Here is a 17,210-nt window from a genome sequence, read left to right on the forward strand (position 1 = left end):
TGAGGCAAAGAAGATGGTTGGAGTTGATTAAGGATTATGATTGCACGATTGAGTATCATCCAGGAAGGGCTAATGTAGTAGCTGACGCTCTTAGTAGGAAGACATATCCTTCCCTGTTGCCCTCCCCTTCCTTGTCGCATATGAGAACAGTTCGGGTTCCACTTCTTTATGAATTGCGAGCTACAGGAGTTAGTTTGGAAGGGACTGATGAATTTGCAGCCTTAATAGCCAGCTTCCATGTGAGGCCAATCCTTATTGATAAAGTACGAGAGGCACAGCTACATGATGAAGCTCTACAAGAAGTAAGAGAGGCAGTAGAGAATGGAGCTAGAGAAGATTTCATTGTTAGAGGGGATGGAGCTTTGATGTTTGGGAATAGAATTTGTGTACCCAAACAGGATGATCTTAAACAGGAGATACTAGAGGAGGCTCATAGTTCTCCTTATGCCATGCATCCTGGTGGAACCAAAATGTACCGAACTCTCAAGGAATACTACTGGTGGTCTAACATGAAGAGGGAAATTGCAGATTATGTACGAAGATGTCTAGTGTGTCAACAAGTGAAGGCAGAAAGACAAAAGCCCTCAGGTTTATTACAGCCCTTACCTATACCAGAGTGGAAGTGGGAGCATATTACTATGGACTTTGTATCAGGACTACCACGTAGTCGTAATGGTCATGATAGCATTTGGGTAATTGTGGACCGACTTACTAAGTCCGCACATTTCCTACCTGTCAGCAAGACTTATAAAATGGATAAATATGCAGAGCTATACTTGAATGAGATAGTGAGACTTCATGGCACACCCGTTTCTATTACTTCTGATCGTGATCCTCGCTTCACTTCAAAGTTTTGGAGTGAGCTGATGGAGGCTTTGGGCACTCAGTCTCAATTTAGTACTGCATTTCATCCGCAAACAGATGGACAGACGGAAAGGACCATTCAAACACTGGAAGACATGTTGAGAGCTTGTGTTTTACAATTCAAAGGGATTTGGGATAATCATGTCACATTGATAGAGTTTGCTTATAATAACAGTTATCACTCCAGCATTGGCATGGCTCCTTATGAAGCCCTTTATGGCAAACAGTGTCGTACCCCTTTATGTTGGAATGAAGCAGGAGAAAGGAAGCTCATTGGTCCAGAATTGGTACGAGTTACGACTGAAAAGGTCAACCTAATCAAGGAGAAACTTAAAACGGCTCAGAGTAGACAGAAGAGTTATGCTGATAACAGAAGAAAAGATTTGGAGTTTCAAGTGGGTGACTGGGTATTCTTGAAGCTGTCTCCTTGGAAGGGTATTATAAGATTTGGGAAACGAGGGAAACTTAGCCCTCGATATATCGGGCCATATGAGATCACGGAGCGGATTGGTGCAGTTGCTTATCGTTTGGCACTACCTCCGAGACTATCTAGAGTGCATGATGTCTTTCATGTCTCTATGCTTCGCAAATACATTGCTGATTCCTCTCATGTTCTCCAAGAGCAACCTGTCCGGTTGAGAGAGAATTTGACATATGAAGAACAACCGGTTCAAATACTTGATAGGAGGGAGCAGATACTCAGAAACAAAACAATACCCTTGGTCAAGGTGCTTTGGAGTAATCACATGGTGGAGGAAGCTACTTGGGAACCAGAGGAGCAAATGAGGAAGCAGTATCCTCACCTTTTTGGCTAGCAGGTATGTAATTTCGAGGTCGAAATTTATTTAAGGGGGGAAGATTGTTACGTCCCGAACCTAGGAATTACGATTTACTTTCGTGTTGGACGGTAATTGTTAAATATTTTCAATTTTGAACCGTTATGGATATTTTAGTGGCCCTAAAAGTTGACTTTTTATTCGGGTCAAAATTTGAGAAAATGTTCTTCACGAAAGTTGTAGGGGACGTTAAACCGAGCGCGTGCATATGTGGTTCGTAAAAATCGGACTTCGTATGCGAGAGTTATGACCGAAATTGTAAAGTTACTGTTCACGGTAATTTTTGATTAAAATAGAAAGTTACCTAGGGTAGGTTTCCATTTCCGGAAACCCACCCTTCCCCTTTCTCTCTCCTCCCCCCGAGCTCTCTCTTCCTCCGGTTCGGCGATTTTCCTTCCTCTTCCGATTGCCGGCGATTCCGGCCACCCCAAGGCGTGCCACCGGTCATCCCAGGATCGCCTCCTCCCTCTGAGCACCCCTGCATCCTTGGTTTTCCACGATTTGGCCGGAAAACCACGGATCGAAGCAAAACCTCCTCCGGCTGCAGTTTTGGACTTTTGCCGATTTCCGGCGATTCCGGCCACCTCCGGTCCCCATCTTTCTGTCGAAGGTTTGGTTTTCATCACTGATTATTTCCCCTATGGTCTTGTAACACGATTTGAAGTGTAGAGGCCGGATCGAATTAGGGTTCTTGAATTTTCTGGGTTTGTGTTCTTGGATCGAATTCGACTGTTTGTAGTTGTAATTTGTAAATGTTGTAGTTATGAAGTGGAATCAGTGTGTTGAGTAGGTGTTGTACCTGAAATTTGGTGGCCGGAGGTGGAGGTTGGCCACTGGCGCGTGAAACCCACGCACCGCCACTGTAGGTGGCGCGTGAGACAGGGTTTTGGCCGGGAATTTTGACTGTTGAACATGTATTGGATCAATTTTACGCATAGTTAATTAATCGAAGCTTGGAAATGGATTTGGAGTTGAATTGAATATAAATTTTGATGGTTGATCAAGAAAATTGGTGAATTTGTAAATCGAATTATGAGGAATCCATCCATCGGATTTCCTCGGTTTGGCCTTTGAGCCTATATATTAAGGAGATAATATTATTAAAGAAGATTGGGAGAAATTGGGAAATTAAAGTTGATATTAGGGTTGATTTTAATTAATCCAATTTAGTTTTCCATCCCGAAATTAAAGTTACGAACGTTATATTGTACAGGACGAGAGGAGGATTTCCTCGAGGAGGGTTTGGATCGACGGCAAGCTTAGCCGTACTTTGTGAGTGGACGTTTGTTTTAAATAAGTGATGCATGCATTTATTTATTAAAGCCTGTTTTATTTTATTAACGTATTTTTCCGAGCATATAAAGATAATTATGATTTATCTTATGGAGTTACTTCTAAATATTATTTTCCATGAAGTGATTATGATTATTTATTGATTACGATTTTGGCATTGGGAATGCCTCGTTGTTGATTTATTTATTTCTTTAGCGTGTGGGACACGCTGTTAATTTATACGGCTTTTTACGAAAATCAGAGTACGGTTGGGAATCGTACCCGTATGTCCTTTATACGTGGGACTTGGGGAAGCTTTAAGGATTTAACGGTTTTTAAACCGCCATACCTAGGGTCGTTATTTATATATTATATTACTGGCTAGCCTATTATTACTCCTCCCTACTTACTATGTGTTCGTAGGTGAGTAGAGGAGAGCATGGGATGCTCAAGAGTGTGGGACACTCCGACCCGAGCCAATAAGGCTCCCTTCTTTCGTATGGTGAAAGTTCTTCCCCATATTTTAATATGATTTGACTAGCGGGGCTAGTCCGGTTTATTTTATCCAGCGGGGCTGGAATGTTTTGCACGAGATGTGAACTTAAGGAAATACGTTTTATAAACGTTGCATGCATCGAGACTTTATATTGTAAACTTGTGGGAAAGTATAAATTTATCTTCATTTATACTTATTTATTTTGTCCACTCACTCTAACGTTTTTATGTACTTTCCCCCTGGGCCCTTTGGTTTAAATTGCCCAGATCACAGTGCTGCGGACCGGCATAGGAGCGGAGGCTAGTACCACCTTTGTCATCCATTCTCAGTAGGTTATTGATTAACCTACTTATTGTATTATATTCCGAGTCTGTTCCTTAGATTGCTCTGAATACTTGTTGAGAGTGGATTTATACATTTGTATAATTATGTGTGTAAGAGAGTGGTTTATTTTGGGAGGTTGTTGAACGATTGAGTTGCTGGGTTGTATTTGTTTAAGATGTTTTGGTTGTGAAGTTCGATGTTTTTATTTGGAGAATTTTTGGATTGTTGCTAGGAAGCAGGGCGGCTTCAAGCGTAGAACTTAAATTTTATTGAGGAGTGTTTTCAGCAGGTTTAGGGTTGCCCATTTTTAGGGGAGGTTCTGTCGAATTTTCTCGAAAAGTGGGTCCCGCAGGTCCACCTAGGAGTTAGGAGGGTAATTCCGGGGTGGGTCCTGACAAATAAGGTCACAGTCAAGGAGATATTTAGTCTATTGTGCATTGTGCTAAGTACAACAATACGCCTATTGCACTTAGAAAGGATACTTCAACCTCTAACACGTCTTCGTCATCTTCCTTAGGATGAAACGGATCCTATTTAGGGTCAAGACTTCGAACGACCATGGGAGTACTAACAGGCTTGACTTTATCTTCATTAAAATGCCTAAGCATCTTTTGTGTGCAAGCCAATTTATCAAAATTCCATCAACACGGTGTGCAAGTTCTAAACCATGGAAAAACCGAGTTTTCCCAATTTGTTTCATCTCGAATTTGAGATTTCAATGCTCTGCGGTTTCCTTTAACTAATCTAGAGTTCTAATTAGGTTCATGTCATCGAAATATACTGCAACAGTAGCAAACCCGCAACTTCTCTTATTAATGAAAACGCATGGACATAATTCATTGTTGACATATCTCTTCCCAATAAAGTAATCGCTTAGACGGTTACATCTTTCCACATTGCTTTAATCTGACGTTGATGCTTACAAAACAAAAACAAGGCAAAATATCATCAAAGCTTATTGAAGTACTGTGGCATTTGTATGAATAAACAAATTGAGTTGCCATTCAACAAATTATGAATTATCTTGGGGGTACAATAAATAAAAGTTATGATGCAGATTACAAATTGTTAACGTTATTAAGTTAATGTTAGAGAAAGAGAAGTATAATGGTTTGTCTCCCGCTTTGGAGGGGAGTAACTATGTGTTTGGGCCTTAAGGCCCAAGTTCATTACAAGATGTAATGGGATGCCTATCTATGTGGGAGGAGGTCTATTTTATAAGTAAAGGAGCTCCCATCCATTAACTTATTTTCCAATGTCGGATGCAAGAGAGTCTAGAAAAGCCTATTATGAAGCATCCTGGATATTGGTCTTGGCCACCTTCGACCACCGCGGGGTAGCTTGGATATCGGTCTACGAGATCCATGTTGTGGTCGGGTCACAACTTGGCTCGTGCACTAAAGGGGTGTTACTTATTCTTGGTGACATAGTTATACTATAGGTATCAAAACTGACAATCAAAACTCATAATCAATTATATTAGGATGCAACGGGGTACAAACTAACAATCAAAATTCATTTGGATAGAGATCACCTTTATCTCTATATGCTTCAAGTTAACACCCTAATTACATTGTTTATAACTCAGAAGCCCAATTGGAAGATAATAGAATCTTCCATACGTTGCTCAATTAGATTATCGTTGCAACTAGACATACAATAAACCTTTAGCGAGCTTCTACAATTGTACATGTGACACCGTTTACCGAACAAACTCCTCTGTTGCTGGATGAGTCTCCACTAGGACTCATTGTCTTCAGTAAAAAAGCGGGTCGTCTCGGTGAAGGAAGAGCTGCATCATTATTTAACATTGAAACGACTGCCGACATGGTTGGCCGGTCAGTCGCAAATTCTTGCACACACAGGAGTGCGATTTGAATGCACCTTATTATTTCACTAACAAGGTAACATTCACCTATAGATGAATCAATGATTTCCACAGCTCTGCCTTCTTTCCACAACTCCCAAACCTGAAAATAGTTTGGTCATTATCAAGTTAGCTTTATAAGTAGGGTGTATATTATAACAGTCATTGTTTGAAAATAGACAGACTTGCACGCTTACATGTCCAATCAAATTTGAATATGGATACTTCTCATAGGAACCAGCATTCTTTTGCCAGTAATGATTTCTAGCAATAAAACACCAAAACTATACACATCAGACTTTATTGAAAACAGTCCTTCCATTGCATATTCCGGTGACATATAACCACTGTAGAACACAAAAATCAAATGTTAAGCTTCATTCAATAACATTTATATTGGGTACGCTTGCCACAAGCTATTTGTACTTCTTTAGTGTTTGTTAAGAGTACGATAACACATAGACCAAAAAGTTATTCTGAGATTTTCTAATTTTAGGGGAAACTTACTATGTTCCAACCACACGATTTGTATTTGCTTCAGTTTGCTCCCCTCTAAATATTCTAGCCATACCAAAATCTGCAATCTTTGGGTTCAAAGAATTATCCAATAGAACATTGCTGGCCTTTAGATCTCTATGGATAATTCTTAGTCTTGAATCTTCATGAAGATATAATAACCCTCTAGCAATCCCCAAGATAATCTCGAAGCGTCTTGTCCAACTTAAAAGTGCTCTCCTTGTTTCATCTGGATAGAGTAAGAAATATAGAGTAACTAATTACTCTTGCTTGCTTGAAGAAACTTACAAATAATAATTGTAGATATATATAACAAAGAAAGACTTACTAAAGATGAAACAGTCCAAACTTTTGTTTGGTAAGTATTCATAGATTAGAATCTTCTCTTCATCTTCAAAACAACAACCTAAAATCTTAACAAGGTTTCTGTGTTGGAGTTTTGCAATCAGAAGAACTTCATTCTTAAACTCTTCAACTCCTTGGCCAGAAAACTTGGATAGTCTTTTTACGGCTATTTCTTTTCCATCGTAAAGTATCCCCTGAAATTTGAATTTGAGAAATCAAATAGAGTAGCTGACATGACGCATGAACCAATTTTTTTTTTTTTATTTCATACATTATAACAAGGGGAGCTACCTTATAAATAGAGCCAAACCCTCCTTCTCCAAGCTTGTTTTCAATGGAGAAATTGTTTGTGGCGGTGGCTACGGTGTTTAGATGAAATAATAGTAACTCCGAGTTTATTCTACTATCATCAGGAACTAATCCACCAGTAGCTTCTTCGAAGTAGGTTGACCCAGCAGTAAGGTCAAATGAATATTTATTTTGCCTACGCATACCTATTATCAAACACAAAAAACTAATTTTTTATAAGCCTGTTTTCATATTCATAGCGTGAGATAGTCAAGCTTAGTTAGTCACATGAGATGATATTTCATAATGCAAAACAGGGGAGTTTACATAAAAGTGAGGTGAAAAATGTTGATAAATGAATAGAAGGCAAGATCAAGTTTATTTACCTTTCATCTTCATCCTTACCAACCAATAAAGGGTAAGTAAGAGAATAATAACTGTAACAGATCCAACTGAAATTGCCAGCCTTGCCTTCTTGCTAAGAAAACCACCTGACTTTGCATATTGAGCTACGAAGGTATGAAATAAGTAAACACCCAAAATCCAAAGAACCGGAAAAAAAAAATCCAAAGACCTGAAAATTAGGAAATCATCAGATTTGGTGATTATTGAAATTTTATGGTTTAGAGGCAGAAAGGAAAATTACAATAATGGTCGCAGTGGGTTTTGATGGCAGCTTGGATGTCGGCGATAATGGTTGTTGGAGGATAGAGTTGGCTAGGTTCCTTGTTGGGTCTAGTTTAGTTTTTGGGTTGATGTTGTTCATGTTAGGCCAGCAAGTTCTTCTCTTTATCTATTTATCTATCTATCTATCTGAGTCATGTTCTGGTGCTCAATTAATTAGTACTCAGTTGTGTACAACTATCCAACTGACGTTTGATGTAAATCCAAGAATGGCAAATAATTAATAAGCACTTGAACTGCCTTATTATTTTTCATCACTATTGAGCACGAAAGTCAACTGACCAATTGAGTAGGTTGCTATCTATAGTTCTATAATATAAAGGGCACCAGTTGAGCAGGACTGCTATCTATAGTTTATAATATAAAAGGAAGTGCTCAGACTTCTCTAAAATTTGGATTGAGCAAATTAAATACCCTTTAGTCTAGAAAATAGAATCTCATAATCAAAGCATATTAATAGTTATTCTAATAAAACTAAAAACGCACAAAAAGCATAAATACAATTTTTTTTCTTTTTCTTTTAAGACCTTGACCAAATCACACATGCATTTCATGAGTATAAAGGTAGTGTAAATAAAAATGACCCCTCCTATTCCTAAGTATGTGGTCTATATAATTTTTTGAAGAACTACGATATTACTGCAATTAAATTGAGTATGGATTGTTAAATTAGAGCTACTCACATAAGGAATAATTTTTGAGAGAATGTGAGGTACAAATTTATCTGACGGCTGAGGGTAAATACAACTTTTAAGTTATTGTAATTTTAGTATTTAAATTTAAAACATGTGGTTGAGTTCTACTTGTCTCTCACATTCCCTTAAAACTGACCCTTAGGTGAGCAAACCTAAATATTAAATACTCCGAATTCACTATTTTTCTACGTTTATTTAGACGACCACATTTAGCTCTAGCTAGTGTAGTATTATAAACATAAAGAACGTACCTATAGAAGTTGCATCGACTCGAACATATAAATCTTGACCAACATCGGAGAAAATCCTCGTGTCCATCAAGTCCCCGTGCCATGTCATACACCCGATCCCACCGCCCCGGTCGTCCGCACTCGTGTATGCTGTGCAAGAACAATCCATCAAGCACTTTTGTCTGCACATTTCCAAACTCATGCTCATGTTCACACGTGCCGTAGACGAGTCCGGTATTTTTACACTCGCCACCTTCACGAACCCTTCTCCATTTTGACATGCGGAGGCTTCCGCTTTCCTAATGCACCCACCCTCACCAAGACTCAATCTAGGTGATTTGGATTCGAACCCAGGTAGGCACGTGCAAGACAACCTATAGTCCTTGGCTGGGTCACAGTTAGTATTTGGACCGCATTGTCCGTAGGAATCACACCACCCAGTCGGGTAGGAGTAGAATTTGATCCATTGATCCTTCCACGTGAACCCTTGAAGTATTCCTGATTCATCTATCACCATCCTTGTGATCTCTGAGTCCAAATACGCGAAGGATATCTCGTCTTCATTGTTGACAATACTTGAATTGTAGTCTCCAGCGGTACCGCTCAATCTGTGCCCAGTCCAAGGGCCGCCCCGCCACAGTGCTTCTCTACCCTTGCGCAGAAACAACTGCAGAACCCCCATCGGGTTTATCCCACATGTACAACTCCCGGTTCCCGGGTCATCTTTTGATTTCCAAGATGTTAGGTGCTTCTCCAACCCGGACCGCCGGTTCAGCCCAATCTTCATAGAGGGAAGCAGTGTATCTGAGGGGTAATCAAAGCCTTCCCACACAACTCTTTGGCTACCATCCTCAAGTAAAACAAGATTTCCTGTATCCAAAAGCTTGGCTGTAAAATTGTGTGGTGAAGAGAGAGTAACGTTTGCAGACCAAAGAGGCGTACTTAGGTCCTTTCCATGTATGACAAGGCCTCCATCACCATTGATCGATAGCACTCCATAGGAATCATTGACTGGGTTGTCTCTGTTCGCAACCCAGACAAAGGCTTTCTCTGGAATCTTGTTATACCAAACTCCAGCGTAGCGGTGCTGAGAATTTCCGAGGCTGAAGAACCCTAGTGCAAAGATTTGCTTGTTAGAGACTAAAACGTCGCCGTCTCTGATGGGACGGTCTGGCGTTAGGGCGTCAAGGTGAAGCTGGCAAATGCTAGAGGGGAGAAGAAGGAAGAGAAGCAATATCTGGATAAAAGCTTCGATACTGGAACTCATGGTTAGTTTTTCTCACTGAAAATTTTTGTTTTGGCTATTTCTATTTGCGCATCACTTATTTCCATCGGACTGACTTTATGAAGTCAATCCAAATGACTAGTTTAGAGAGCCTTCAACCACAAGTTTAAGTTCAATAATTCATTAGAGTACGTGTTAGCGAGGTTACTCCTCTCTTTCACTCATCTTTCAGCAAAAAAAAACAAAAAAAAGGTTCAATAGTTCTGACATATCGCACACCAGATTAGAATTCTAGGGACGAGACTAGCTAGATATTCCTAAAGTATTGGGCACGTACTCTACGATAAATCCAAATTGGGCTCTTGTACGCACAAGAGTGCATGCAACTGACCGGTTCATACAACAAGATGTTGACCTATGTATGACGTAGACTTGTCAAACAAGAGAGAGACTTCCGTATGACACCTGCACCACGTGGCAATACGGCACCTGCACATGGATTGAGCTTCGCTTGGCTTGACGAGCTTGAGCTTAAGCTTGCTCCAATTTTGTACCGAGTAGAACCATGTTGTTTATAGAGAACGTATTGTTTATGATCTTCCTTGTTCTACCAAGTTGTTTCATTTCCTCTCAGTGAATTATACCTGTCAATGAAGTTCCAAGATAGATCCAAATTGGGCTCTTGTACGCACAAGAGTGCATGCAACTGACCGGTTCATACAACAAGATGTTGACCTATGTATGACGTAGACTTGTCAAACAAGAGTCCTATCCTTTGTCTTGATTTGTATGCCTAGACAGAAAATAGTGGGGAAAATATGTCACATGTTGTTTAGGTTTCTGTAAAAGATAAAACTGAACCAATTAAATGATCTTTTTTAATGAGCTCAAGTTGTTGCCTCGTTTTATCAGCACACTGTTGAACATAAGATGTGTGTGTGTGTGTATTTCTACTGTTGTTGAGTCATTAGATGTCTTGTTCTCAACCTTAAATTCTTCTTGCTGCAGGAGGTCGAGATTGTTCGTACTGCACATCCTACACAAATTAGTCGTGGAACCTTAAAATACAAACATATCAGACTTTCTGTGAGCGGCTAGTGACTTTGCTCAATTTTTAGGATGTTGAACATTATGATTAAAAGACAAGTTGAAAATTTGCTTAGACTAATAATATCAAGTTACTTGTAGCATCTTTTAAATTTAAGAGATCTTACTAGTGAAGACAGAGATATGGTGATTGAAGATCTATTGTTTTTCCAACCGTATTCTCTTCTTCCAAAACCACTTTGCTGGGCGAGGGGGATTGCGTCTTAATGACATTGATATAGTGGATATTCACTAATTTTCTTTTTGTTTTATATGTTACTCTTGCTTTCATAGGTGCTAGAGATACTTCTGTATGGCAAACAGATGAGCTTAGGCACCATAAACCCACACCAGGTGATGAAGCTAGGGCAGGTAAACCTCTTCAACATTAGATTCATTGATATTCATATGCTTTGGCTCTTTGAAATCGTGTGTATCTCTTACAGACAAAATAAAATTGTATATATTGTTTACCACAGGTTTGAACATTGTGGAGCAGTCCCTTTGGAAAGCTGTACCTCATTATTTACGTCGTGTCAGCGATGCTTTAAAGAAGGTTTGTCTTCAAATTCATTTCTGGGATTGATCTGTTTCCAGTTCTTTATATGCAAATACTACCTGATGAAGAATACAAGCAGAATATTTTAAGTCAAGATTTGGAAAGTAGTTCAAATATATCTAGGTTTTTATTATTAGGATTCTTATAATTATTAAGATTATTTCTTTAGGATTCTTCAAGGATATCCCTAGTTATTCTAGAGTTATCTTAGCCTCCCTATATATAGAGGCCTTTGTAGTCTTTTATTGGCAGATTTGAGTTAATAAAAATTGAAAGCTGTTGCTTCTCTCCAGGTTTGTGTGATGCAACCTAACCTTAGGTGTGATGCCTAAGTTCTCTGGGTGTGATGCCTAGAAACCCTACTGGTGTGATGCTAGTAGTTTGATCCCTTTTCTTCTTAAGTTTCTTATTCTAAAACCCTTTTCTTTCTAACAATCGAGACTGCTGCAAATAAACCCTAGTATTGCAGTTCTTTTGCTACTTGTCCTGCATCACTACCTTCTGTCTTTCTATACTTTTTCTTAATTTATTTATCAGCACACTGGAAAACCACTTCTATTGAAATGCACACCAATCATGTATGGGTCTTCAGGGAGGGGGGTGTATTTGGTTTGATCGAGATGGAAATTCCAATGTGACAGCAAAGGTACTCGTGGGTCTTATTGATATTTTATTCGTAAATCTTCTCCTAATGGTATTATTTACTCAAATCTTGGAGAGGCCTTTCCTGTCAACAGAAGACCTGAAGCATGAACTAATCATAACTTTGGTATATATTAGATCTCTGTTATACATCCTTAGTTGTGTAAAGTTTTAGACCATCAGTTTAACCTTCATTTATGCTATTCCTTCCCTGTTATTTTCTTTGGGGTATGAGAGAGTTTCAGTTTTAAGGATTCTAGTTTGATGCCAGATTTCATGATTAGATTGCAAACTTAAGATTATTGTTTATGTAGAATTTATAATGCTGTCAGACTTACTGTCTAGTTCTTCTATATAATTATATCAATTTGCCTCTTTCTATGTCTCACTTTTATGTAGGTGGATGACTATTGATCTCTATATTCGAGAAGTGGATAGCCTGAAATTTGAACTATCCTTGAATAGGTGCAGCGATATCTTGTCAAAACTGGCACAAGAGATTCTAGAACCCGGTATGACATATTGCAGTTATTTTCAGCGGTCATTAATATTGGCTGCTTGGTATCATGTGGAGACTACCAAAGCACAGCTTCCATTGTTTTTCCTTGACAATTTCCTTAACAGGTTACTCCCATGTTTCTGATTTTTTTTATTGCTTGAACTTTGGTTTGAGGGGCTGGGATTATGTTGTTCTGAGACTAGGATCTTATTAACAGAACAGTTGTAAATCTCTAGATCACTTTTGTGTATGCAGAATAAAAAACGTTGAAAGACAGATGAACACTCTTACTTTATGTTCTGCCAGGCAGGATACACCAGATGGTTAATTAGAGGAAGTAATTGAGTGAAAAAACAGTAGTCATAGTTTACAAAATTCTATGTGTTTTATGGACCTATGGGAATTTGACTTCTCTTACCCCAACTCTTCTATGCGTAAGTACACACTGGTCATCTCTCCTGATTTCTTAAGGTTTCAATTTATTTTTAATAGATGATGAATATACTTGTGAATCAATTTATAATGTTAACGTAATTGAAATTCTCTCTTCAGAATCTGCATCTGACGATCACCAGAGTTGGGATCATCAGTGTTATAATAGGAATCAGGTAAAGCAACAAGCTGTAGCACTTCCAACACAACTTCCAGCTAGAGCTGATCAACCCTGTTGCACTGGTGAACATCCGATTATCCTCTTAAAAGTACTTTTTTAAGAAAAAATTTATAAAAAAAATTGAGGCTCTCGGAAGTTGTGTTACTTTTATATTATTTTCATATGCTGCCACATCCTTATTGCATAAATGAGAACTTGCTCAAATATGTTACAAATAGAACTGACGTCAGTTCGAAAGAAGGCAATGCGTATCACATGAACGTACCCTAGCTTGTAGTTATTTCCTTTTCAAATATGGAGGGAATCAATTTTCATAAATAAAATCTTAATTTAGCTGTATTATAGTGAGCTAGGCTTTCTTTCCACCTAGAATCTCTATTAGCTGTTACATTATTATTATTATTATTATTTTCTCTTTGATTGTTTGCCTTCCTGAAGTGTTTATTTACCAGCACCTAATGTATTCCATGACCAATGGTACTCATGGCTTCTAAGTTCTTATAAACTTGCCTCTTCATGCAGAATGCAATGTTGGTCATTCTCACTATATCAGAATTGAAATGTTGGTCATTTTAACTGAAGATTGCATTGGGGCAGGAATCTGGTAGACATGCTGAAACACTTGATGCAATTACCAAATATTTTGATATGGGCAGTTGGGCACACACAGTGAGTGGGATGAAGAAAAGAAACTGGAATTTCTAACAAGAGAGCTCAAAGGAAAAAGACCGCTAGTCCCACTTAGCATGGAGGTAAAGTAGTAGTGTTAGGACTTAGGATTACCATGCTCCAATTCAGAATAAGTTACTTCTACCCGAATTTTTCAGGAAAAAAAAAAAAATCTGACAAGAATTCTTTGCTATATATCTAATGTGTCTCTTCATTACAAAAATTAAATGAAATTATGGTAGTGATTATTTACCTACAGGGATGAACTTTAAATAAGCACAAGTTGATCTAGCATGATGATGGAGTTGTTTACTATTCCCAAAAGTTTAAGCTGTTGGGATTAAGGTCAACAATTTGTTTTATACTCTCAAACTCACTTCATAGTATGGGTTCAACTTAATTGGGAGGTTTTGCAATTGCAAGAATTCCAACTCAGGATCTTCTTTGCTGATAGGAAAGAAAGTCTTGGTTTACCACTATTGGCCAAAATCTTAAACTATGAAGGTGTGTTCAACAAAGGGGGCATGAAATAGAGAGGAAACTATAGAAATGAGAGAATTACTAACGTGGGTTTTAAAAATGCAACCTTCCTGTTATTACTGTGATGCTGTGAGAGTCATGCATCTCCTCACCAACTTCTGATGTTAACGAAGTACTGGATACCATCCGCATTGCTGCTGAGCTAGGGAGTGATTTGCTTGGAGCATATGTGATTTCTATGGCTTCTAACGTATAGCATACGACTTTCATTATTGCTTCATATTCCAGGTCTTCATTTACAAGACTAAGGAACTTGATTTTCCAACTGCAAAGTTTCTATACATGAATTGTTTGTTAAAATTGATAAAATACTACCATCTACATTGTAATTGGCAGGCAAGTGACATCCTTGCTGTGGAGCTTTTGCAAAAAGATGCACGACTTGCCGTTAGTGGAGAGATAGGAAAGCCGTGTCCTGGTGGAACGGAAGTATGGCCTCTATGTTGATACTGCTAGATTAAATGGTCCTTCTTTAGTTACATTCTTCCTGTATGTTTATTTATGTTTTACATGGCATCTGATATTTGCACTTCATTTATTCCTTGGATTACTTCTCTAGATTTACAGAAAATGATGGTAATTTTCACAATACTATAATTTTGTTAATTCATGTGCACATCAATTTGTTAAACACCTTTATGATCCATCTTGATTCCCCATTGCATAAAAAATAGATAGGGCCTTCTCCAATTAAATTTCTGTTACTTGCTATGGATCCTCATACTTATGTAGTCCATGGTTACTTATCATCTTTGACTTTTTTGGGTAAGATATTAAAGTAGGAAGGGGAAGACTGAAATTTCATTTTCTTAAACCGGGAATTAAATTAAAGCCTGTAAGTTTTTCATTACTGATGTTAAAATTGCAATTACACTATATACAAACTGAGTTTTCATACATCTTGGAACAGGCTGCGTGTGGTTCCTTTGTTTGAAACTGTAACGGACTTGAGAGGAGCTGGCTCAATGATCAGGAAATTATTATCCATTGATTGGTACAGGGAGCACATCATCAAGAACCATAATGGGTATGAAGAGGTATCTATAGAAGCACATTTTGTATTCCACTGAATCTCATGGAAATTACAAAGTTATATTGAACAGGTGATGATTTGATACTCTGATTCTGGAAAAGATGCAGGGCGTTTTACTGCTGCCTGGGAACTTTACAAAGCTCAAGAGGATGTTATAGCTGCATGCAATGAGTATGATATCAAAGTTACCCTGTTTCATGGGAGAGGAGGAAGTATTGGTCGTGGAGGGGGCCCTACATATCTTGCCATTCAGTCCCAGCCGCCTGGCTCTGTGATGGTAACCTTTTTGTTTTGCACTCACCAATCTGCTCCATCTTAATTTGATTGTCTTCATGGTTTTGAAATGTACGTTTGAAAAGGAGAAGTATTCACCAATTCGCAAGTTAACAGCTCCTTATGTCTTGAACTTGGACGTTATTGATATGCTAGTGTAGTGAAATCATGTATCTCTTGGTTGAATTATGTAATATTCTTTCTGTAGATTCTGAATTTATTTAGCCTTATCTTACATGGTTAAACAAAAAAGGCAAGTTTTCTGCTCAACGACCTAAATCTATAGTGCTTGTAAAATCTTTCAGGGTACTCTATGATCAACTGAGCAAGGAGAAATGGTACAGGCAAATATTTGGGCTGCCGGAGATTGCTGTCAGACAGCTAGCTAGAGATATACACAACAGTTGTGCTGCTTGCAACGTTGCGTCCACCACACCCTTCTCGAGAACAAAAGTGGGGTAACCTCATGGAGGAAATCTCAAAGATCAGTGTCAGAATTACAGGAGTGGTCTACGAAAATCCAGAATTCCTTACTTCCAGGAGGCTACACCCCAGGCTGAGCTTGGCTTCCTCAACATAGGAAGCCGGCCCCCAAGAAGAAAGAGCTCTACTGGAATTGGACATTTTCGGGCAATTCCATGGGTGTTTGCATGGACTCAAACCAGATTTGTTCTTCCAGCTTGGCTTGGAGTTGAACCAGGTTTGAGGGGTTTGTGGGAAGGGACACACTGAAGACTTGAAAGCAGAACATTATGAGGTCCACCTATTGAGTATTGAAACCCAATTTTATCATAATCTTCTTCAGGAAATCCCATTCCAATTTGTCATAAGCCTCACTTATATCAAGTATCAGAGCCATAAAACCTTCTTGTCCTCTACGCAGCCTGTGCATATAGTGAGCTAGCTCCGAATCCACGAGAGTGCTGTCTGAAATCAAACGATCCGGGACAAACGCACTCTGCTGTGGGGAAATAATGTTCGAGAGAAAAACTTTAAGCCTGTTAGCTAGCACCTTGGAGGCTATTTAATAAGTAACATTGCAGAGGGCTATTGGTCGCAGTTGGAACATGTGCTTAACCTCTTTCACCTTTGGGATGAGCACCACATGCGTAAACTTCAAATCATGAGGCATCTCTTAATTAATCAGAAAGAAAATCATTGCCCTACTCACCTATGAACCAACTAAGTCCCAATACTTCTGGAAGAAGAAAGGAATTGTACTAAACCATATGAGTCTATGGTCTAGTACACAGGTTATGAGTAAAACATGCAAGTTTTGTATCTTGTGGAATTAAAGTTACCGTAAGAATTTAACAGATGTGTATTGAGCAAGTATTGTTACCAGAAAGTTAATGAAAAGGATGTGTGAAAAGTATAAGAGATCAGATAAGAAGATCTGCAAATATCAATAGAAAAACTCATACATCAAATAATTTTGTCACCAATTTTGCTAGTTACTTTTACAAAGCTTTAAGAAATAGAATAATATTTACTAACAAAATGATGACGAAACTATTGCCAAAAGTTGAAATCTTGAAATATTCAGGTTGCATCATTCCAGAACATCTTGAGCGAGTAAGGCACTTGATGAATTGGTGGCGGCGACTGCATGTAGGAAGGATTCTGCTGTTGGTACTGAGGCTGCGGCTGCATG

At 38.6% G+C, this 17,210-nt stretch overlaps 1 protein-coding gene, 1 long non-coding RNA gene and 1 pseudogene across 2 annotated transcripts; 2 read left to right on the forward strand and 1 right to left on the reverse strand.

Annotated features, from left to right (window-relative positions):
- Positions 1-5,290: 5,290 nt before the first annotated feature.
- On the reverse strand, positions 5,291-9,772 carry LOC112202636 (G-type lectin S-receptor-like serine/threonine-protein kinase RKS1). Its single transcript, XM_040506467.1, is given in 8 exon segments — positions 5,291-5,762; positions 5,857-5,906; positions 5,909-6,006; positions 6,167-6,404; positions 6,504-6,714; positions 6,812-7,014; positions 7,195-7,317; positions 8,439-9,772. Coding segments are annotated over 8 exon segments (2,472 nt in total). The 5' UTR covers positions 9,685-9,772; the 3' UTR covers positions 5,291-5,459.
- LOC121048910 lies at positions 9,633-11,365 on the forward strand. The gene is made up of 3 exons (XR_005799876.1): positions 9,633-9,685; positions 11,023-11,100; positions 11,208-11,365. It is a non-coding gene; the product is annotated as an uncharacterized LOC121048910 (long non-coding RNA).
- A 3,298-nt stretch (positions 11,366-14,663) lies between these two features.
- LOC112203597 lies at positions 14,664-17,190 on the forward strand (annotated as a pseudogene).
- The last annotated feature ends 20 nt before the right edge of the window (positions 17,191-17,210 follow it).

This window comes from Rosa chinensis, chromosome 5, assembly GCF_002994745.2.
Source record: "Rosa chinensis cultivar Old Blush chromosome 5, RchiOBHm-V2, whole genome shotgun sequence".
Lineage (NCBI taxonomy): Eukaryota > Viridiplantae > Streptophyta > Magnoliopsida > Rosales > Rosaceae > Rosa > Rosa chinensis.